At 47.4% G+C, this 21538-nt stretch overlaps 8 protein-coding genes across 8 annotated transcripts; 4 read left to right on the top strand and 4 right to left on the bottom strand.

The window, feature by feature from the left end:
- Positions 1 to 284: 284 nt before the first annotated feature.
- BHQ10_001439 (uncharacterized protein) lies at positions 285 to 677 on the top strand (the record flags this gene model as incomplete). The annotated part of the gene is made up of 2 exons (XM_040873475.1): positions 285 to 383; positions 438 to 677. 2 exons carry the CDS (start codon positions 285 to 287, stop codon positions 675 to 677), a joined length of 339 nt encoding a protein of 112 aa, XP_040729944.1.
- Positions 678 to 883: 206 nt separating this feature from the next.
- On the bottom strand, positions 884 to 1990 carry BHQ10_001438 (uncharacterized protein; the record flags this gene model as incomplete). Its single annotated transcript, XM_040873474.1, has 2 exons — positions 884 to 1874; positions 1935 to 1990. The coding sequence occupies 2 exons, from the start codon at positions 1988 to 1990 to the stop codon at positions 884 to 886; spliced, it is 1047 nt and encodes a 348-aa protein (XP_040729943.1).
- A 1557-nt stretch (positions 1991 to 3547) lies between these two features.
- On the bottom strand, positions 3548 to 4702 carry BHQ10_001437 (uncharacterized protein; the record flags this gene model as incomplete). Its single annotated transcript, XM_040873473.1, has 2 exons — positions 3548 to 4248; positions 4300 to 4702. The coding sequence occupies 2 exons, from the start codon at positions 4700 to 4702 to the stop codon at positions 3548 to 3550; spliced, it is 1104 nt and encodes a 367-aa protein (XP_040729942.1).
- Positions 4703 to 5584: 882 nt separating this feature from the next.
- Positions 5585 to 6927, bottom strand: BHQ10_001436 (uncharacterized protein; the record flags this gene model as incomplete). Its single annotated transcript, XM_040873472.1, has 6 exons — positions 5585 to 5681; positions 5731 to 5852; positions 5909 to 6373; positions 6429 to 6525; positions 6580 to 6726; positions 6791 to 6927. The coding sequence occupies 6 exons, from the start codon at positions 6925 to 6927 to the stop codon at positions 5585 to 5587; spliced, it is 1065 nt and encodes a 354-aa protein (XP_040729941.1).
- A 511-nt stretch (positions 6928 to 7438) lies between these two features.
- BHQ10_001435 (uncharacterized protein) lies at positions 7439 to 8806 on the bottom strand (the record flags this gene model as incomplete). Its single annotated transcript, XM_040873471.1, has 1 exon — positions 7439 to 8806. The coding sequence occupies one exon, from the start codon at positions 8804 to 8806 to the stop codon at positions 7439 to 7441; it is 1368 nt and encodes a 455-aa protein (XP_040729940.1).
- A 468-nt stretch (positions 8807 to 9274) lies between these two features.
- On the top strand, positions 9275 to 11680 carry BHQ10_001434 (uncharacterized protein; the record flags this gene model as incomplete). The annotated part of the gene is made up of 7 exons (XM_040873470.1): positions 9275 to 9297; positions 9352 to 9469; positions 9528 to 9686; positions 9740 to 9846; positions 9907 to 10257; positions 10310 to 10452; positions 10509 to 11680. The coding sequence occupies 7 exons, from the start codon at positions 9275 to 9277 to the stop codon at positions 11678 to 11680; spliced, it is 2073 nt and encodes a 690-aa protein (XP_040729939.1).
- A 2103-nt stretch (positions 11681 to 13783) lies between these two features.
- BHQ10_001433 (uncharacterized protein) lies at positions 13784 to 17169 on the top strand (the record flags this gene model as incomplete). The annotated part of the gene is made up of 3 exons (XM_040873469.1): positions 13784 to 13827; positions 13914 to 16852; positions 16901 to 17169. The coding sequence occupies 3 exons, from the start codon at positions 13784 to 13786 to the stop codon at positions 17167 to 17169; spliced, it is 3252 nt and encodes a 1083-aa protein (XP_040729938.1).
- A 2012-nt stretch (positions 17170 to 19181) lies between these two features.
- On the top strand, positions 19182 to 21329 carry BHQ10_001432 (uncharacterized protein; the record flags this gene model as incomplete). The annotated part of the gene is made up of 1 exon (XM_040873468.1): positions 19182 to 21329. One exon carries the CDS (start codon positions 19182 to 19184, stop codon positions 21327 to 21329), a length of 2148 nt encoding a protein of 715 aa, XP_040729937.1.
- Between the last annotated feature and the right edge of the window lie 209 nt (positions 21330 to 21538).

The raw sequence follows: 21538 nt of genomic DNA, 5'->3' as shown, positions 1-21538 counted from the left end.
TCTTTCTACTTGCTTCAAAAATCTTGGGTTTTTAATTTCAAACTTTCAAGTGAATATCATACGATAATCGGCCCTCTAATCACCGAGCGGCGGACCCGGCTCGGGCTTCTTTGTTCCCCGCATCTCTCCAAGGCTTATCTCGACGCCTGTCTACGATAAGGATTGCATCTGACATATCACTTCAAGACTTGTTTTCTTTTCTTATTGCGAGGGATTAGGTGGAGAGCAAGTCGAGAATCTGTTGCAAAGACATCAGTCTTCCACGAGAAGAAGAGAGACACAAAATGGGCCTCACATACAACGTCTACCTCAACGCCGACAAGATATTCGGCTGCAGAGAGTGCAAAGCCCACCTCGCAGACTACAATGACATAGTCAGCCGTGTTCGTCTCCCCCCTTTCTTCTCTCAGAAAGATTGAATTTGCTGACAGAAATAGAACTTCCGCGGCCAACACGGCAAAGCCTTCTTATTCGAACGAGTCGTCAACGTCACGGAAGGAGATCCCGTCGAACGCAACATGACTACAGGCCGCCATATCGTGCGCGACATCTCGTGTCGTACGTGTCGGGTGGTCGTCGGATGGAAGTACGACAAGGCATACGAGCCGGCGGAGAAGTACAAGGAAGGAAAATACATCCTGGAGGAGGCGTTGTTGTGTTTGGTGGACCAGAAGTGATCTCTTTCACGGACATCGACATTTTTGGCTTCATGAACTTTTTAGGGTATGGGACTTTGGCACGGCGTTAACTACTCGGATGGGAGTTTACTTTTGCGAGACACTGGTTGTCAAATTTTTTTTTTTCCCCAATATATTCTTCACGGCAGAGCGGTCAAGACTGCATTATCTCTCAGGGAATTTACCATTTTTATTCTTCTTTCTATTCATTCTTTTCTCCTAAAACACACCGTACAAACACCCTGCCCTTCCATACCACCAAACCTGAACCGCGGATACTCCAGTCTATGCCACACCTCCAACTCCGTCGTTTTCGTGGCGGTGGTGAACCAATGCACCAATTCATCTTCAGTCCAGTTACAGCTCGTCACAATCAGGTATCCGCCTGGCCGAATGAGTTTGCTCGCAACGACGGGGTATTGATGGCATATGTGCGTGTTGGCTGATGCAGTGGTTTCGTCGGATAGGGAGATGGCGTCAAAGGTGCCTTTGTCAAGGACAATATCGAAGCCTTGCGATTCGTATGGGAACCAGGACAATTTCTTTGTAGTGTTGATTTCGAGTATCGTCTCGTTGGCGGGGTCGAGAATGTCCCATTCTTCGAATTGGATGTCTTGGTTTTTCAGCGGGATGCCTTCTTCGCATTGTACGGTATCATCGGCCGCATTACCTGCAGAAGACGCCACGACGACACTCTCCTCCTCCACCTCTTCTTCTTCGGCTGCTTCTTCTTCATCATCCTCCTCATCATAGTCGTCATCATCATCATCAGAATCATCACCAGACTCATAAGCACTATGCAACCTCAACCGCTGCAACTCTCTCGCCAACCTAACACTCTGCTCCGAATAATCAACACCAACCATCATCCCCCCAAATCCTCCACGCTTCCGTAACAGAGCCAACATACTCCCATTCCCAGTCCCCAAATCTAATATACTTGGCTCTGCACCCTTTTTCCGGTGAACGTTTCTCGGCGACAGTGGGAATTTGCGCGACGTCAAAAAGCGAAGGATCTTCTGGGGCGCGTCGTGCTCGGAGAACCAGGATGTACCTGGGTCATCGTCATCGTCTTCTTCTTCGTCATGTTCGTTATCATCCCCTTCTGTAGTATTGGTGGTAGTGGTGCTGTTCTCGGGTTTTGTTCTTGTCTTTGATGCGATGTGTTCTAAGGATCGTTCGTAATATGTTTCCCAGCTACATCGGACGATTAGGTCTTTCGCAATGGTTAAGAGAGTGTGCAATAGGAGTACTTACTACTCCTTCGTCCCCAATTCACTGGGTTCGAGGTACTGCGGATGTTGAGTTTCCATCGTGCTGTTTCTCTTCGATCTCCAAAATATGTTGTTACCCTTCGACGGGTCAATTTATTGATAGTGCAGACGTAGAAAAAGACGATAAAAATCTGCGATCAGAAGTATGGTGCAAAGACCAGCTCATGCGACCGACAGTATTTATAGATGTGAATGGAAAAACATTAAAGTCAGTATTTTTTTTTTGATATCTTATCCCCCACCGAAGCTACCCCACTATGCCCGATGTATATCTGATAGCAGGCTTCATACAACGTCCTCTCTCAATCTCATTTGGCTCATTTTGCAAGGTCGCGCCGCAATGACTCGAGCAATCTGATTTTGGAAAGCATCATTGGTGCAAATACTATACAAACTCATCACTCGCGAGACAAACGAGGCGATTCCCCCCGTTGTGTGTCAAAATGAATCAGTCATGCTTTTATTTCCTATGAAAAGCATCGAATCATCCCGTGTATGATTCGTATTTGTATATCTGTTGGAGGAGCGGTAACAACTCACCAGATGGTGCCCGGGCTGACCTTGAATATCAGCATAAATACGAGACTGTCACTGTACTGACCCAGCCATTTGTCTTGTCCATCATGCCCGAAAATCTCAAGCAGGGGTACATGTACCTAGCTGTCAATTAAATCTGCCCTATATGTTTTAAGAACGTGGTTTGCTCTAGAGATAACTGGACGTTGAAAGAAATAGCATTTGCTAGAACAGAGGCTCTGGACGATATGTATGTATGGATGACAGAGTTTCACTCTGCCCTAATACTGAGGTCGGTTCTTCGCTTCTGATCAGCCGCTTCTTGTATTTTATGAAATTTATGTAGTTATGGGTTGTGTCGATACATATTTATACATTATTAACTGGAGAAAGTGCTCGGTAGGTAATCTTTTTCCTCTTCATTGCCTACACCTGCTATTTGATTTAATCTTTAAATATTGATCGGTCCATCCATGGATAACACTGTTTGCCTTGATGACGTGAACTAATGTCTGGGTATTTAAACAATTTTAAACATACCAAGTTGACGGTGCATTAGACGACATAGAAAAGAGAACAAACGATAAGGTTATCGGTGGAGCTGCAAGAGTATCAGATTTGAGAGGTGGTATATCAACGAATAGTTCGTCGGAAAACAAGTTATCGATTACAGACATGGAATTTAGGATATGAGTAGTGAGTAATGGAAGGTCGGTACGCGAGAAGAACCGGATCGAATGAGTAGTGTTTGATAAGAAAGTTTAGTCAAGGGAGAGGAAATAGTTTGATAATTCGGGTCTGACATTAGACCATCGAGTGGAATTTTTTTCTGTTTTGAGGACATCATTAATTCGTAATCCGGTGAGAGAACCCATCGTCTTGAGAAATACAGGCGATGTTGTAGTAGAGTAAGGAGACCAGAGTAGGAGACAAAGTGAAGTGATACGCGAAGAGACGATATCGTAAAGATGAAGAACCTGATAAATAAAGGAAAATTTCACCTCTGAACGAGAGGAGGTCAAAAGGTAAGAGGGAGAAGATCAATGACAGCCATTGAGATTTTAGCAGGAAGCCCATCCATTACTCGGGAGACTGCTGGCTACGACGCATCTTCTCGGCTTCGAGGTTCTCGTACAAAAGATACAGAGCCTTCTCGTTAGCCTGTGCGCTTCCCATGATCGTAAACATGCGCTCCCCAGTTTCATCATGGGGTGCCTTGGCGATTGAGATTCTCGCTCCAGAGCTGCGTCTGATTTCACTGATCTTACTGCCGCCCCGACCGATAATGCATCCAACCATGTCTGCAGGGATGCTAATGTTCTGAGTCTGGACTTCTTCCCCATCGTCAGTGACCATTGGAATACTGCGGTTAGCGTTGTCGCCGCTGCCACGACGGTTATAGCCGCTGCTGGGTTCGCTAAAGTCAGCGCCGTTGCCGGTTCGGTTGTAAGAGCGTCCACTACCGTAGCTGCCGCTAGGTCGGTCGCCGTTGTGATTGAGTTGGCCAGAGCCGCCGACGGAGACACGCACAGCGGGGTTGTATAGCACTGTGCCTGTTCCTCGTTGCCAGTCGTCAATGAGGCATTTTCCGATCTCCCAGACAGCTTTCTCGATTCCCTCGGGGGTGCCTTGCACCTCCACGATTCGCTCTGTGGATTGTGGTAGCATCTCCTTCTGCGCGACCATGCGAACACCGGAGGCATCCTGGATGTGCTTGATCTTGAGGCCTTGGCGACCAATGATGGTGCCCATCTGGTTGTGTGAAATCAACAAGCGAATGGCTAAAAGGGATGTGAGTATGTGGTAGAGATTCAACAGTGCAGACTACTTACGATGAGTACCGTTGTTCTGGACGACACCACCCATTCCGACCTGCGGAGCACCCTCAAGCAGTCCCTTTGCGACAATCGAGTAGGCGCGGGCACATCCTTGTAGACCACCAGTAACAGTGAGAACACGATCATGAACTCCCTGGACAACCTTGCTAACACCAGCTTTGACACCAGTCTCATCGCGCAAATCCGCAACATTCTTGCCAGCCTTGCCGATAATAACACCAGCCTCCTTGGAGGAAACGATAGCGCGCAGAGTGAGAATGGCCTGAGCATATTCTTCCTCGGTCTTGGGCTGATCCTCGAGTTCGCCTGACTCGCCAATGTTGCCACGGCCGTAAGCGTCGTTCATGACTTCGTCGTTGGGGACAGATGTGTCGTGGTTTTCGGTGGTTGCTGCCATTTTTGAGAGATTCTTGCGAAGTTCGGTTGGAAATATAGCTGCGAAGTAGGTTCAGAGAAGCGTGAATAAATCGATTTTCGAAATATCGTCCACGTGAAATGAGCAAAGAGAATGCCGGCTAGACGGGGGAACAATTAGAACATGAAGCAACACAAGGAATTGGAAGGCGATTGAAAATTCCAGGACAGACTTACACAAGATTATGTATGGGCAGCAAATAGAGGATACTATGGCTGAGGATGACGCGGGGAGAGGTGGTTTGGGGTGTAGGACGGGCGACGGAGGGGTAGAGAGACGGGAAGAGAGAAAAGATGAAAGGATGAAAGGATGAAAGGAGGATAGAGGAAAAGGGTCGAACGGAAGACACGAGTCGAAAGAAAGGGAGAAGAGGAGGGACGAGAGAGAGAGGGTTGTAGATGAAGAGGTGGAGTGATATGAGGAAAGGTGAGGATGGAGAGAGGAGAATTAATCGTTTGAGCAGTGGAGAGGAAGAAAGTGAGGAGCAATATTTAGTGGTGGGCGGGCTTGCTAGCAAACTTACTCGCAGAGCGGGAGGAGACAACATTACACACGGTAACAGTAATACAGGGTGGTAATGGGCCAATCAGGGATTGACACCGCCAAGAAGCTATATACATTCAGTACTGAGCTGTTCTCATTGTGAGACATGCTCAGAGTGAACTTAATTTGATCATCTATGATAAGCTAGCAGTTTTGCGACGCTGATTTATGTTCTACACAGGTACATGTATGAACAATTACATTTTTTGATACAGACGCACTAATCCCAATCTGGGCTTTCTCTGGGGAAAGCTAGGCTCAGGCAGGCTCCTGATTGGCCAGTACACAGGAGCCCCGCTAGGTACATTCTGTCTCGTCTTCTCATGCTTCAAAGATCACTTTTTGCGCCTTCATCTTGTCGAACAAGTCGTACCCCTCGACTGCTTCGGAGAGCGGCATTATCTTATCCGCCATGAATCTGCGAATACTTTTTAGCTTGTGACGACAGAGTGGACACGTTTACTGACCCTAAAAGATGCTGATTTCTCTTCAATGCTTCCAAAGCTTGAGGGAATACTGAGCGTACAGGGCATCGGCCCATCTGAAGTTTCAAATTCTTGCCATATGCTTCATTGCCAGACCATGGAATCTATACAAACATTAGACTCTGCTTATTTTCACAATTTTGAAGGAAAAAAGACTCACCTCTGCATTGTGCACTCCAACACTACTGATAGTCCCCCATGGACGCAGAAGATCAAAAGCCGTTCGCAAAGCCGGACTCAGTCCCACTACTTCAATAACCACATCAGCTCCCCGGCCGTCCGTCAATTCCTTAACCCGCTTATCCAACCCCTCGCGATCCTTCACGAAGTTCCACGGCTCTGCACCTAGGCTTTTAGCAAGCTCAAGACGAGGTTCCACAGAGTCTACCGCCAAAAGGTGTTTTGGTTTATACTCTAGAGCATTGATAATGGCAAGTAAACCGACCGGGCCGCAACCAATGACGACCACGGTCAACTCTGTGGCTTGTTCTCTGGTGTAGTCTTTGAATCCGTTGCTGGCTGCAAAAAAGCCAGTGGGGTAGATATCGGCCATCAAGACAAGAAGTTTCTCGTCAATGCCTTCGGGGGCTTTGGAGACTGTGGTATCTGCGTAAGGGATCCTAGCCTGCGATGTCTTTCAGTTCCTCGTCTTGAATATATGGAAAAGGTCTAGCACATACATATTCAGCTTGACCACCGTCTAGAATAGGGCAGCCAAAGAGCAGAGAATTCGCACAGCGAGAGGAGAACCCTTGCTTGCAATAAAAGCATGTGCCACTTCACCCAATAATCAGTATGCATCACCCACGCTGTCTGCTAAGTCTCACATACCATGAAGTAGTAAACGGACTAACAATAACATCTCCGACTGCCAAGGTCTTCACATCATCTCCCTTCTCAACGACAGTGCCTGTAAACTCATGGCCCATGATAAAGCCGGTTTTGGAAGCTTGATGGCCACGGAATACATGGAGCTCACTATAAACGAATCAGCCCCAGTTACTAGCACCCCTTATATGTATGGTGTAGGATAGAGACTTACCTTCCACAAAGAGCGGTATATCTAACTTTGACGATAACGTCTGTCGAAGCTTGAATCTGGGGTACAGGCCGCTCTTCTACGGCGACTTTGTATGGTCCGTGGAAAACGACCGCTTTCATTCTCTCTGGAAGTCCCATCTTCGCAGGGTATTTTCGATCTGGACAGTCCAATTTATTTAGTCTGACACGTCTGGGTCACAATTCTTGATATTGTAAAACAGCAAAGCATAACAGACAAGACCATAGACTTTGAAGGTTCATGTTTCATTCCCCTCGTTTCGGGAGAAACGGGGTGAAGTGGGGTGTGGGTATAAGGGAAGCGACAGGAAGACCTCGGCTCAAAGTCCGATTGTATGGGATTGGTATACATCCATAGCTTTAGCATTCCATGGCGTCTGGATATAGGACAAGGGACATTGTACGCCTCGGAACGAAGCTCACGATCTGACGGCAGACTTGATATGCCATTAGTCATACACATGAACTTTACGACAGGGAAGGATTATCTACTTCAGGACTGTCTTGACTGGTGTACATAGTATATGCCGTAGGCAATGCAATGTCTTCGGCATTGCCTTCTTAGATATAGACCGTTCCAGGTGATGGAATTTAAAGTTGGTTTGTTGCGCTCAAGATGGTATTCATGATTTCAACGTTGATGAAGTTTGTTTGAATTTTCTTCCCAAAACCACTTGCAGTCTGTATGGCCCCAGTGTTCAACCCACCAGTCTCCAAAACTGTCTTGCACATCGTCGTCTAGCTTGGGTAGCCTCTCATCTCGTTTCAGACCACACAAGGCACAAGCATGAGAAGCTCTGAGCGCGCCTTGCGCCGCATTCGCAGTAATGACTCGAGTTTTATCTGTTATAACGGGCACGGGTCGTTCACCAGATGATTGAATAGCCAAATTGAATGCGGATGTATGGTGGCGCCAGACTTCAAGGACGCCAACAGCTTCTTGTTCCTCTTTGATAGATTCGCCTTTGCTGACAGAGCTTAGTTTCATCCCACTACTCTTCCCCGATTGTGCTGGACCAATTTTCATGCTTTGGCTTAATATCGTATCCCTCTTCCAACGTAGAGTGCGACCTGCAATAATCCGGGAAGCTACTCTAAGGGTCTGGACAAGGTTCGTGACAAAATCAGATGTGGTGGTTGGAGATCCTCGCTTTGTACTATCAAGCTGTACACGGAATTCCTCTAAAAGGGAGGGAATGATCTGAAGCAAGACGGAGGGCGGAGGGATATTAGTCGGGCGAACAATTGATTGTGACTGTGTGGATTGTCGTGATTTTGTAGATTTGATAGCATCATTGGCCTTCGTCCCTTTCGTAGGCACTGAAACATTAGATTTAACTTGAGACTTCTCTTTAGTCCCATCCTCAAAATCATCCCATTCGTTGAAGAAGTCATCCTCGGAGGGTTTAGGCGGACTTTTGCTTTTTATCGGAGCCTTCTTTGTGAATGCAGGTGTTTTGAGCGTTTGGAGATGTCTTGAGCTAGGAGTTATTTGTGAGGCAATGCTTTGAGGTGATTGCGGCTTGTCTTCGAGGGAAATGAGATCAACAGGCGCCGAAACATAGGATAATGTTGGATCTAAATTGTATTTAGGCGTCGATAATGGTTGATGATCATCTTCAATATCAAGTAACTGACCACTTTGGGCAGGACTAGTTGCAGGTTTGGMCGTTTCGAATGTTCCCCAATCGTCCTCATCAGCTTCGTCTGATCTCACTTCTGCAGATGCATCGAATAATACTTCAGCGCCTTCAGAGACCGGAGGTAACGTAGCTACATCCAGGGTATATCGTTGTCTGTCATGATTTGTTTCAGGGCTTGAAATATTTTCTTGATTTCCTAATGCACCGGTGTCTGTAGGTTCCGGGGACACAAAAGAATCAAAATCATCGTCGAAGAATAAATCGTTCGTTTGTGACTGTGAGGGTCCCTGTGCATTTACTGCATAGCCAGCATGGCTTGTATTGGTCCCAAATTCAGCGAGCAAGTCAGCAGACATTGCAGGCTAAAGATCGCTTTGTGTAGAAACGATGCTATGTATATAAATGCAAACGGACTCTCAAAAAGGATATGTTGCGTGGTGGGGTATCATAATATAGAATTTTCTCGTTAGAAATCGTATACAAAAAAACTGTATGGCTGAAAGATACAGAGAGAGGGTTGACACTCGCTCAATACTGAAGCAGCATGACAGCAATGTGCTTGATATCCCAAGCTTTTGTAGTTGTTGATAGTGATTTAACTATTGTGAGAGGAAGCGGCGGAAAGATACTTTACGTACCGCTAGTCCAGATGAGTAATAATTGGTATTGCTGTTACTTCGTATTGTAATTTAGTACCTTTCCCCACGTCATTCGGGTTCCTGGTTCCCTCTTTATCTCAACTGTCGACTCTAAATCTGACCTGCCTTGAACACTCAACTACTTTCTTGAATGTTACAAATTGTTTTTTCTGCTTGAATGATGCCATGAAAACTGTTGCAGAAGCCAGGTATGATACCCAGCCAATCCACGTGAATCTATGCTTATCGCTGGTTATAATCAGACGGAGATGGGAGACCCTTCTCGGTTATGGCAGGGATACATATGAACTAAAACAGGCAATCATATCCGAAGACGGTGAAAATCCATGCGAAAATGGTCTTCGATCAGTGTGCTGGAAGGTAAATAATCAATTGCCCTTTTTTATGAGATCATATGAAGGTGACTGGCAGTCTCTAGATATTCTTGTTATGCGACGACCTCGATCGGTCAAAGTGGACAGATCGACTTGCAGATACACGCAGCGCTTATGATTCTCTCAAAGATCATTTTCTTAAATACATAAAGAATCCAAACGATCTGCAATCCACAGTTGATCCGCTCGCCGAAGATGAAGAGGTATAATTGTGATCTGGCACCATGTCGTACTCATACTAATACTTGAAATGCAGTCTCCTTGGCAGGCTTTGCGCCACGATGAAGCGACCAGGGCTGAAATCTATCAAGACGTGGAAAGATGTTTGCAGGACAACTTCTTTTTCCGCGAACCATCAACAAAGTCAATGATGCTAGATATATTGTTCGTTTATTCAAAACTTAATCCCGACCTCGGATACAGACAAGGAATGCATGAACTGCTTGCGCCAATACTGTGGGTAGTGGAGCGCGACGCAGTTGCTCAGTCTACGAAAACGATCCCAGTCAACGCAACGGACGATGAAAGTGTCATGCTACACCTACTAGACGCCAATTACATTGAAAGCGACTCTTTCAACCTCTTTTGCAGTGTTATGCAGGTTGCGCGGTCATTTTACGAGCACACCGATGACAAGCCAGTTAATGGTCAAGCCGAAATGGCTCCGATAGTAGCAAGATCTCAATTCATTCATAATGAATTACTCGTGGCTGCAGATCATGAGCTAGCCACACATTTAAACGCTATTGAGATTCTGCCCCAAATATTTTTGACGTACGTACTATCCTAACCATACCAGTAACCCTCAAACTAACGCATATCGTAGTCGTTGGATTCGTTTACTTTTTGGTCGAGAATTCTCGTTTGACGACACATTGCTGATTTGGGACTTATTATTTGCAAATGGCTTGAGAGCCTCCTTAATTGACCATATTTGTGTTGCAATGCTGCTTCGCATTAGATGGAAGCGTAAGCTCTTTTCGCATTCAAAGAAAGCGCGTGGAATCAAGCTGATTCTTTCTTAGTGCTGGAGGTAGATTATTCCTCTGCTTTAACGCTATTATTACGCTATCCTGCCCTTCAGGATCATGGTCCACAGACATTGGTCCATGATGGACTATATTTGGAGCAGAATTTGAGTCCCGCTCGAGGAGCGTTCCTGGTGTCTAAATATTCTGGTCGACCTCCAGAGCTTGCAAGAGATCGACATCAACAACCCCCTAGGGAGTCATCTCCGAAAAAGGTCGACCGTCGAAGTCATTCCCGGGATATGAGCGGAGGGAGTTCCTCCGGGCAGTCCCCCGCTAGGGCTAATCAACGAACCCTTGAGTCATTATTTCAGGATGTTTCGGAAGGACTGCAGCGCCGCACAGAAGGCTGGGGGGTCGCAAAGGCGGTGCGCGGTGCTGTCAGTGAGGCAAAGCGCAATATGGCTAATGCCGAAGTTGGAGGTATCCCTTCAAGAGCCTGGCGCGGTGGCCCTCGATTTGGAACTCCGAGACTTGGACCTTCCAGGACCTCGGACCCGGTGGACTTGGTGCAGCAGGTGGCTTCTTTGAAAAAACGAGACAACAGCCTTGCAGAATTGCTGTCAGAAGCGATACATGATTTGAGTCATATCAAGGAGTCTACAGTAGGCCTTAGCCTCGAGGCCACGGAGGTACTCGACAGAGCGTTTGAAAGGATAAAGATTGTTCAGACAGAGCTTCAAGGTTCAAGTGGATCGACCAGAACTAAATCTACATCAATAACGACGAATGATGAGAAGGTCGCTTCTGATAAGCCGGAAATACTCGAAAGAGAAGAAGAAGAAGAGGCGATCCAAGAGAAACCTACAGAAAAAGCTGCGGTCAATGAGAAAGAGAAAGCTGACACGAAGGCAGAAGCATCTAAAGCAGACACAGACTTTGAGCCAGTTGCAACTTCAGCCTCTCCAAGTGCATCTGACCCTCTACAATCTCGCTCAACGCCTACAATATTACCTAGACGGCCTTTGGCACAATCCGAATTCTCATGGATGTTAGGCGACAACACACACCGATCTCATTTTGTCAGTTCCGCATCGTTACCACCAGATCAAAGCAGACGGAGTCAGTCACGGTCGCGACAAGGGTCGCTATTTGGAGATGGCCGAGACGAGAAGCGAGAACAGTCGCCGAGGGATGAAGATAGCCTGTCCTTGAATAGTTTCACATAGGGTCGCATGACCCATCACATGTCACCATATATATACGATAGTCACAAGCGCCATCTATGTTTGCAAATGTAGCAACTATAACCTTATACAGTCATTATCAATGCGTTTTCTTGCTTTGCAGCCCAGGACGTGGTGATTAGCATTTGACTTGATCGCTTGACTTGATCGTACTTAGCACAGGTTGTCCAACCTTATGCACAGTCCTATTCCTTGCCACGATCCGGTTACCACGTACTACTTATCTCGCATATACAGAAAATTGTGGGTAAGCAATCTCGGTCGAGTAACCAGCAGGCACCACCGCGTCATACATCGTAGACTAACTATTGGACGGTGTATGTAGGTATCCACTCTTGTGAGGCATTCTTCTCGATCCAGCATCCAATCTTGTTCATGTCAAGTGTAGGCTTTTCAAGATCTCACTTTTTTTTTTTTTTTTCTTTGCGAGACGACCTCCGATCGTGAACAATCACTAATTTGTATGCGTGGTTGCAAAACCAAACCAAACAAGTCAAATGATCGTCAGCGGCAAAAAGCCACACTTACGACTCCGTACATGCAAGTCAACATGGGTAGTCGGTAGTCACCGGAGTATTCGGCACCTACATAGGACTTAAAGTGGGCTTTTTTCAATCAAACGATATATCCGAACCTCTTCGTAGCGAATCATGCAATACCTGATAGGTGATTGAGCGGATTGCTAGACTGTTGTAAGTAGAGAACGTATAGTTCGTATACATAGGTCCACGGAGGGGCGCCCCATGTGGCCAGCTGCTTTTAATCTGGAATATCACAGGCTAGAGGTTGACCCTCAGGGCCCCTGCAACTTGCAAGAAATAGTAGGGTGGACCGGGTTTCGTTAGTTTTTTTGCTGTCGGATTTGTAGGATACGTCGGAGTACTGTATTGTTGTAGTAATGGTGTGGGCTCTAAGAACAACCTTGGAATTGGTATTCACATGCCTTGGCTGCATAAGACTCATCGGAGCAGGGGTCACCAAAGTGTGTTTGTAAGACGTTATCAAAGAGCGCACGAAGCGGCTTCTGAGTCAAAGAGCATGAATTGCGTTTCAGGTCGATTATAATCAGAGCATATATACAGAGCATATATACAGTAAGAGATGATCGTGCCTATCAGACAGCCACTGTTGGCCACGACGCCTTGGCAGCCCCTCCGGTGCCTAATTCCTCAGGTTCACCTTCACCACTAGTTGCGACTGTACGTACACTAACCAAGTAGCTACTTCCCCCGCAATGTCCATACTCGTTTTTCCTTCCTTCACATACTTAACATTTTTAAACCTCCGTTTACTCTTGCACGAAACATTGCTCAACCTGCCAATCTGTCGCTACCCAGCCCAGTCCGCCTATACGTACATCGAACAATTCGGTCGGAGCTCCCGAGCGGGGAAGCGTTTGACTCCAAATTACACCCTTTTTGACTCCCCTTGGGTTAATCCGAACGCCTGCCAATCGCCCAACGCGGTCTTCCTTTTTTTCGTCGGGCGAGCAGCCGATTGAAATTTTTTCTTCTTTCAAGCATTTTCCACCGATTTCTGACCTAGATATATATTGATAATCAATTGCTCATGCATACCTCAACTTCAACACTCAAGGCTTGACACTTTCTCGCTGTGGAGACTTGTCTCCGGGAATTTTTCCAAGCCTTACCTACTTCGCATCCCGTCACAGTTAGGGGGAGGTGGGCTTGATACTAAGCCACCAGGATGACTGGACGCGGGAGACAGCACGATGGTGAGTGAACTTTGATTTCGGTCGATGTCCAAGTCAGCATGTTTTCTGTGCAGTCACTGCTAGGGATAGGCGGACGAATGTTTCAGTCCACGGCCGCGATAAGATAGGGTACCGGCAGAAGTGTTGATTGGCTTTTGTGACTTATCGAGCATTCCAACGTATGCGTGCGATGTGCGAGGTCTAGGCTAATGCATCGGTGGAAAAAAATAGAAAAAGGAGATCTCAGCCCTCTGTCGTCGCCGGCTCTCGGTGCACTCTCGTCTTCGCCCGAACAAACCACATTCAATCTCAGAGATCGAAGCGATGGGAATCTGTCTATTCCCTCTACCGGGGAGCCGCTGAGGCTCTCAATGGATACTGCGGCGTCGTCGAATGACTATGATCAGCTTAGTCGGTAGGCTATTTCTTTGCACGAAGCGTCTCTCTCCGGGCTCATTTTCACCTTGCAATAACTCCGGAGCTAACGCTCGGCTTGCACAGATCACCTTTACTCGAGCCTGACGGCCTCGGTCCATCGGGTCTAGATCGTATACGACAGCAACCTTTATCTCGAGTGTTCACACTTCCAAACCCTTCCACGTCGTCCATAGGACAGCACAACTCCCCTCCGAATCGATCTAGTGCGTCGTCTAGAGCTGCATCGGTTTACGTCCCATCAGGCGGATCGATTCCTCCCTTTGAAGATCTACACCGGTTTCCTTCGGAATCCTTGCACTCGTTCTCTTTCGCTCAACGATCTGAGGAATTGCTTGCTACTCGGCAGAATATTCTCAAGAGGTCAATAGATTTTATGAAAGATCGGTTGGGTTGGGCGGCTACGAGTCCCGGTCTCGTGAATGCTCAAGCTCGAATAAGTGGCGACTCCGAATTCCAGGGCATGGTCGATTTGCTATCCAAGGCCAGTGTGTTGGATCGAGATTCACATGGTCGGCAACTAGGTAGCCTGAATGGACCTATTACCAGCCCACCGGAGGCTGACGCAGACAACGTGTTTGAGAGGTCTTTTCATAGCCCTACACTTCCGAGCCATCAAACCCCGTTCCCGAATTACCCAGGAGATGCCGCCGAGGCTGTCGATGATAGTCAACTTTTAAGTCCCTTTTATGACGACAATGTATACTCACGCCGGAGAGATCTGAGATCTGCTCCGGCTTCCAGGCGAGTTAGTCTAAAACGTACATATACTGATCTTAGTTCTTTGTCTTTGCAAAGTAAACTCATGGAAACACTAGCGCAGCCGTATGCTGTTGGCGACTCTCTGTCTTCATCCGGATACAACTTCGGTCTGGGCATCGGCTCTATGCTCCATACCCACAGCAGCAAATGGACGCCGGTATCTCAGGCTGTCTTCAGGACAGAAGCAAAGGCTCCTTGGACGATCATCTCTGCCAACGATCTTGCTTGCCTTGTCTTTGGAGTTACGCAGTCGGAAGTTCGAAAATTGAGTATACTTGAGGTGGTTCAAGAGGAGCGTCGACAGTGGCTTGAGTCGAAGCTTCAGGACCCGACAACTGACGCGACAGCGAAGTTCCCTAATTCGAACGTCAAGCCCCGCTTCAATATGCCCAGGGGCAATGGTGTCACAGCACAGTTGTTGAGCAAACCGTCTTCTCGACAAAAGACTGGTCGTAGGGCTCAGACAGATGATGGATATGGGTCAAGCAAGAGGAACCCACGGAAACCTAACCATCCAGCAACTAAGTCCCGCGGAGTACTGTTGTGTGGTGATGTTGTGCCTATTCAGAAGCGCAACGGAACGACTGGATCGGCTAGTTTCTGGGTTATGGAAAAACGTGGAGGGTTGATTTGGGTTCTTGAGGAGATAACAGAAAATGTGGCATATCTCACCTATGATGAAAGGGGACAGCTCACAAAAGTAGAAGGCGACACTGATGAGATCTGGGGTCGCGACGTCGCGAAGAGCGAGATGTCGATCACGAATCTCTTCCCAGAGATGCCAGCAGAGTGCGTCAGTGACTCTGAAAAGCTTCTCGACCTCAAATACTTCGGTGCGCGTGGCCCGGGAAAAAGTAGCATTCCGACAACAGTGATTAAGAACCCGAACGGCGATTTAAGGTCGCTACGGGTGTCTACTTTTCCGCATGTTGCCGGTATGATGGTCCTTTCGTCGACCACGCTCAACATTATTAGCTCGAATTCGGTCTTTTCGTCGGCCCTCTTCGGGCAGGAGCGTCCCGAAGGTCATCACATTTCGGAACTGATTCCAGAATTCGAGAGATTCATTGCGACTCTGACTGAGGAAGATAAAGTACCGCTTGTGGACGGTATGGTGATTCCGGAGCATAGCTTTCGAAGGGCACGGGATCTGTTGTTACTTCGAGAGAACCGAGCCAATGCGGTCTCTATATTTCTTGAATCTGAAGGTCTTCCAGCGAAACATCGCGATGGATCTCGACTTTCTATCGACGTGCAAATGCGAATTGTCAAAAGTGAAACTGTTTTCCCGGATAGCCAAAGTAAACGAGAGGATGGAACGTCACCCACTCGCCTGAGCGAAAATAGCGATCATGACGATGATGAATTGGCAGACACAATTGCAGTAACTGAAGTCGTTTATGCCTTGTGGGTGACTTACTCTAGGCAGATACACGCTGGAACCGGTGCTCTCTCCTCGGAAGACCAGGCAACAACGGAAAGGAAGTCAACCACATCAATCCACCAGACCCGGTCGGGACAACGCACACCTTCTCCAACCCCAACATTGCCATCCCATTCTAACACGCCGTCTTTGGATAACAAGACCCCACTATCTCTCCTCAGTCATAAACTTAACGAGGCGGCATCTACACCGTTAGCCGACCGCTCTATGCCCGAACCAGTGCGCGCACCGCCTTTGATCAAAGAAGCACCCAAGAAGCGAACAATATCCGACTATGTCATTATCGAGGAGATGGGACAAGGAGCGTATGGGCAGGTGAAACTGGCACGACTGAAGAAGATTCCAGCTAAGAAAATGGTGCTCAAGTACGTCACTAAGAAGCGAATTCTGGTGGATACCTGGACGCGCGATCGTCGACTAGGGACTGTGCCACTAGAGATTCATGTTCTAGACTACCTTCGCCGAGACGGTTTACGACACCCGAATATTGTCGAGATGGAGGGGTTTTTTGAAGACGAAATCAACTATTATATTGAGATGGTCCCGCATGGTCTTCCGGGAATGGATCTGTTCGACTATATAGAGCTCAAATCCACCATGGATGAGGGAGAGTGTCGCAACATTTTCAAACAGGTGGTGGATGCCATTCATCATTTGCACACCAAGGCTTTGGTGGTTCACCGCGATATCAAAGACGAGAACGTTGTGCTTGACGGAGAAGGACGGATCAAGCTGATTGATTTTGGAAGTGCAGCATACATCAAGAATGGACCCTTTGATGTATTCGTGGGAACCATTGGTAAGCTTCAACCCTTCAGACTTTCGATATCGTTGCTAATTAGTGTAGATTATGCGGCACCCGAAGTCCTCCAAGGCAAATCCTACCGCGGCAAAGAACAAGACGTGTGGGCTCTGGGCATTCTGCTCTACACTATCGTCTACAAGGAGAATCCATTTTACAATGTCGACGAGATTCTCGATCACCCCCTTCGAGTCCCCTTTCTGCCATTCTCCGAGGAGTGCATCGATCTTATCCGCAGAATGCTCGACCGCGACGTCGACAATCGAATCACTATATCGGAAGTGGTTGACCACCCATGGATGGTCACGGATTAGCTTGAGCAGGCCTGCTCTTTCACGACAATTGCTGTCATATTTTTCTTTCTTTATTGCCTTTACTTTTTTGTGATGACCTGATCCGACGTGATGAACAATCAACATACCTATAAGTTACGAGTCGCACTTGCATCGCTTTCACTAGAGGCATTACCTACACAAAGACACTAAAATGGAACGGAGGAAGTTGACGAAAATGATCGAGTATAGTGCTTTTTTATCATTGGATAGAAGCATCGAAACGCAAGATACCCATTGGTCTGCTATTCACGGTCTTTCAGCTAGTTAGTTTATTTATTATACATAGTACACATATCTACCCACTTCTTACCAGATATCAAAATGGATTATGTAATGTTGTTGTATGCACAATTGAATGCCTCAGGTATCCAGAAAAACAAAGAATTTGCCTCGTGCCGACCGGACTCCCACGACATATGGCGTTGTAAGCAGTTGGAATTGCGGAATAGAAAAGATTGCCAATCGTTATCTTCAGCAAATGAGATCAACCATACCAAGCAATGCCAAAGATCAGGCGAACATCTTTTTATCAACTTTTTTTTCTTCCTCTTTGCCTCAAGAATCTAATCAACTGGCGACTGACTAGTTGGTGTGGTGAGGTGGCTCAGGCGACATGCTCGCGTGCGGTTTGTCTCGGACCCGGCCCTCGTTCGATGGTTACCCAGTACTGTAAGTGTAATGATACGGTGGTAAGTTTGTGGCAACTGGTATGGAGTATAGTGTCTGAGCACTCCACCGAGCGCTTTGTGTACTTTCTCGACTACTCTGAATCCTGGACGTTTTACCACCACTGAATGTTTCCCCCCTCGGTAATTTAGTAACTTTGTAAGTGCAAAGTAGAGTTTCTTAGTACAGTGCAACTTATCGATAACAAATTAGACATGGCACTATGCCTAAATCACTTTCAGCCGGTGCGCTAAAGTGCTATCGATAGCGCGATAATAATCGATAAGTGTTAGTGTCGTTCTAGTGCACGAATTAGCGGGGGAGGATTGGGATGTATTTTACCGACGTACTCTTAAGAGCTCTGGTTGATAGGCATTGCACACCGAGAGAGAAAGGAATGACCTGGTCAGAAGGTGGCACGTTGGTCCGACGCTGGTAAGCGATGGGCAAGTATCGTGTACTTCGACATCGCAGTGTAGAGAGGTACGAATGCAAGTAACGAGTACGAAACATTACGAGTACACGATCCACTTATCTGTTAGTGCCGCCCCCGCTCCTTCCCTCCTTCCCTCCACTCGACCACGCTGTTTCCCCTCTGTCATATCAGATGTATCGGACTAGGCTTGTTCGGTCAACAGTTCTCTGTTTCTCGCTCTCTCTCTCTCTCTCCTCAACTTTCAACTCTCGACTCTTCTTCTTCTTTTTCTTCTTCTCAACTCTACTCTGTATTCTCAATTCAATGATCAACTCAAGAGGCAAACAAGTTTACGCCGACACCACGTCGTGACTGATTTCTGTTTCTGCCTCGTCGCTTGCTTCCACCCTAACTTTCCACTGTCCTAGTCATAATCCCCGAACCACGGGTCCACGCCGACGAATCGCTGCTCAGCCCACTCAGCGGCCAACTTGAGTCTTGCTTTGCGTCGGCCTTTCTGGGGCTTGTTCACTCAGATCTCTTGTCCAGCCATTTGTCTGAGAAACTTGACGCTTTCTCTCTTATTCCAGTTGCTTTCGTCGTCGGGTTCATCGGGTTTGTCTTCTTCCATCCATTTGACATCTTTATTATCCAAGTGGTGCACAATCCGACTGACGTGTTGTCTCATCTCTACTCAGCAGTTCGCTGATAGCAATTCGACACTACCTACCTCTTGCTTCGCCAGATCTTTCGATACTCCCGCTATGACTTGTTGAGACAAGATATCGCCAATGCTACAGCAATCCGCTTCTGCGGCGTAAACAGCGCGTGGAGTTTTTGAATTTTGGCCGTTTACTGTGTTTGAGTTTCTATTAGAGAGCCGGCGACATCCGAATCCTTCCAGTTCACCATGGCCTCTACCCTCGCAGACGACACCATCAGCTCTGGCATAGCTTCTCCGGTAACCCCACCATCTCCAACACCCGGCCAGATTCCAATGGAGCAGCCGCCCAAATTGAAGGGCCGGAGAAGGCTGTTGCAGAATCTGCAGCGCATGTCCTCGAGCCCGTCATTGTTACGACGAACGAGATCCCTTTCTACTGGTTATCAGAGGGATCGCAAGGCTTCGCTGTCGTGTGTCTCGTTATCGCCGGCTCAGTGCTGGGGTGATCCTACCACTTCGTTGTCTGGCGGTCTGGAAACTGCCTCGCCAACATCTGCTGCGTCTGGGAATGCGCGGATTCGAGTGATTGGTTCAAGAAATGTATCGCAGACAACTGTCCCTCTTCCGGTGGACATGAGACCAGCGTCGGCGCCTCGGAATATGCAGCCTGAGCTTTCGGAGAACGACGCAACTACGGTTAATGTTCGAGGGAAGAATCAATATGCGAAAAGAACGCTGGACTTCTGGAACGAAATACCCAATGAAATCAAGACGAAGATTCTTGCTTATTTGACGCCAAAAGAGATTGTGAGATGCTCACTGGTGTCGAAAGCGTGGCATGACATGTGTTTTGATGGGCAGTTATGGTACCAAATCGATACCTCGGAGTTTTACAACCGGATTTCAAGCAGTGCTTTGATGAAGATCATCACAACGGCCGGACCGTTTGTACGAGATCTCAATCTACGCGGTTGCGTTCAATTGCGTGAGAAATGGCTGTTCGAAGGCGAGCATATTTCTAGTGCTTGTCGGAATGTGGTCAATTTCTCGGTCGAGGGCTGCCGAATCGATAAGGTCTCACTCAATGGATTCTTCTTGCGAAATGCTTCGCTGAAGTATATCAACGTCTCTGGGCTTTCTACCGTTACCAATTCTGCTATGAAGATCATTGCTCAAACATGTCCTCAACTGGAGACGTTGAATGTGTCGTGGTGCTCGAGCCTCGATACAAAGGGTTTGAAACGAGTTGTTGAATCTTGCTCAAAGCTCAGAGACCTGCGTGCTGGAGAGATTTCCGGCTTCGATGATGAAAGTATTATGGAAAGTCTCTTTGAGAAGAATACTTTGGAGAGACTTGTTCTTCATCGCACAGATGTCACAGACGAGAGCTTGAAAGTGCTCATGGTGGGCAGAGACCCTGAAATTGACGTCTTGACAGACAGGCCTATTGTTCCACCACGGGTATTAAGACATTTGGATATCCATCAATGTGCAAGCCTAACGGACGCGGGTTTCCGAAGTCTTGCTCACAACGTGCCCGCTCTACAAGGCCTTCAGATTTCTCAATGCACGGAGCTCACAGATGACTCCATCGTCGATGTTATTCAAACCACCCCGAAATTGAGTCACTTTGATATGGAGGACCTTGACAATGTCACAAATAATTTGTTGGTTGAGCTGGCCAAATCGTCATGTTCAGACGTTCTCGAGCACCTCAATGTCAGCTACTGTGACAGCATCGGAGATATCGGAATGCTTCAGCTGTTGAAACACTGTCGCCAGTTGCGAACCCTCGAAATGGATAATACCCGAGTCTCGGATTTGTGTCTAATGGAGGCAAGTTCACTTGTCCGCAAGAGGGGCTATGGAACGGACTTGCCCAAAGTTGGACTGCGCATTGTAGTTTTCGACTGCATCAATGTGACCTGGGCTGGCGTGCGGGAGGTGTTATCTAGCAATGCTTACATTCCCCGCTCATTGAAAAACCAAACCACGGTTACTGTCAAAGAGTCGACAAACAGAGCTGGTGGCGCATACTCGTCATCCTCATCCTCATCATCTACCAGCCTGCCACCCGTAGCAGTTGTCTCTTATTATCCCAAGGAGATCATCGAACTCAAATGCTTCCACGGCTGGCAGATGACTGCCAACGAACATACAAAACGTGTCCTGCGCGGGTCTCTCGCATCCGCAAACAACCTTGATCGCAAATGGGCAGATTACATGATGGCCACAGAAGAAGCCGGCGCTGGAGGTGCGAACGCCAGACGACGCAGGCGCCGTGCTCGTGAAGCCGAGCGGCTGTACCAGTTTGACGAAGAGGAAGATTTGAGTCTCGATGTGTATGTTGGAGGTAGACGTCGCGCCCGAAGTGGCGGATGCACCGTGATGTAATTCACTATTCTTACCCCAAGGGTCGACATTCGTTGATCTAAATGATTGTATCGAGCCAAACGGCTCGTTCTCTCCTTTTTTTCCCCCTTACAATCCAATTTCAATCATGCTAGAGTTAGCATTCGCATCAGCAAGGTTCTGGTGCTTGGTGATATGGCATGGCATGGTTTATTCGATTCTTGCACATTTTATAGACGCCAGGAAGCGGA

Source organism: Talaromyces amestolkiae (genome assembly GCF_001896365.1).
Source record: "Talaromyces amestolkiae strain CIB chromosome Unknown scaffold2.1, whole genome shotgun sequence".
Lineage (NCBI taxonomy): Eukaryota > Fungi > Ascomycota > Eurotiomycetes > Eurotiales > Trichocomaceae > Talaromyces > Talaromyces amestolkiae.
Note: the sequence above shows the minus strand (reverse complement) of the source record. Positions and strands in the feature narration are given on the sequence as shown.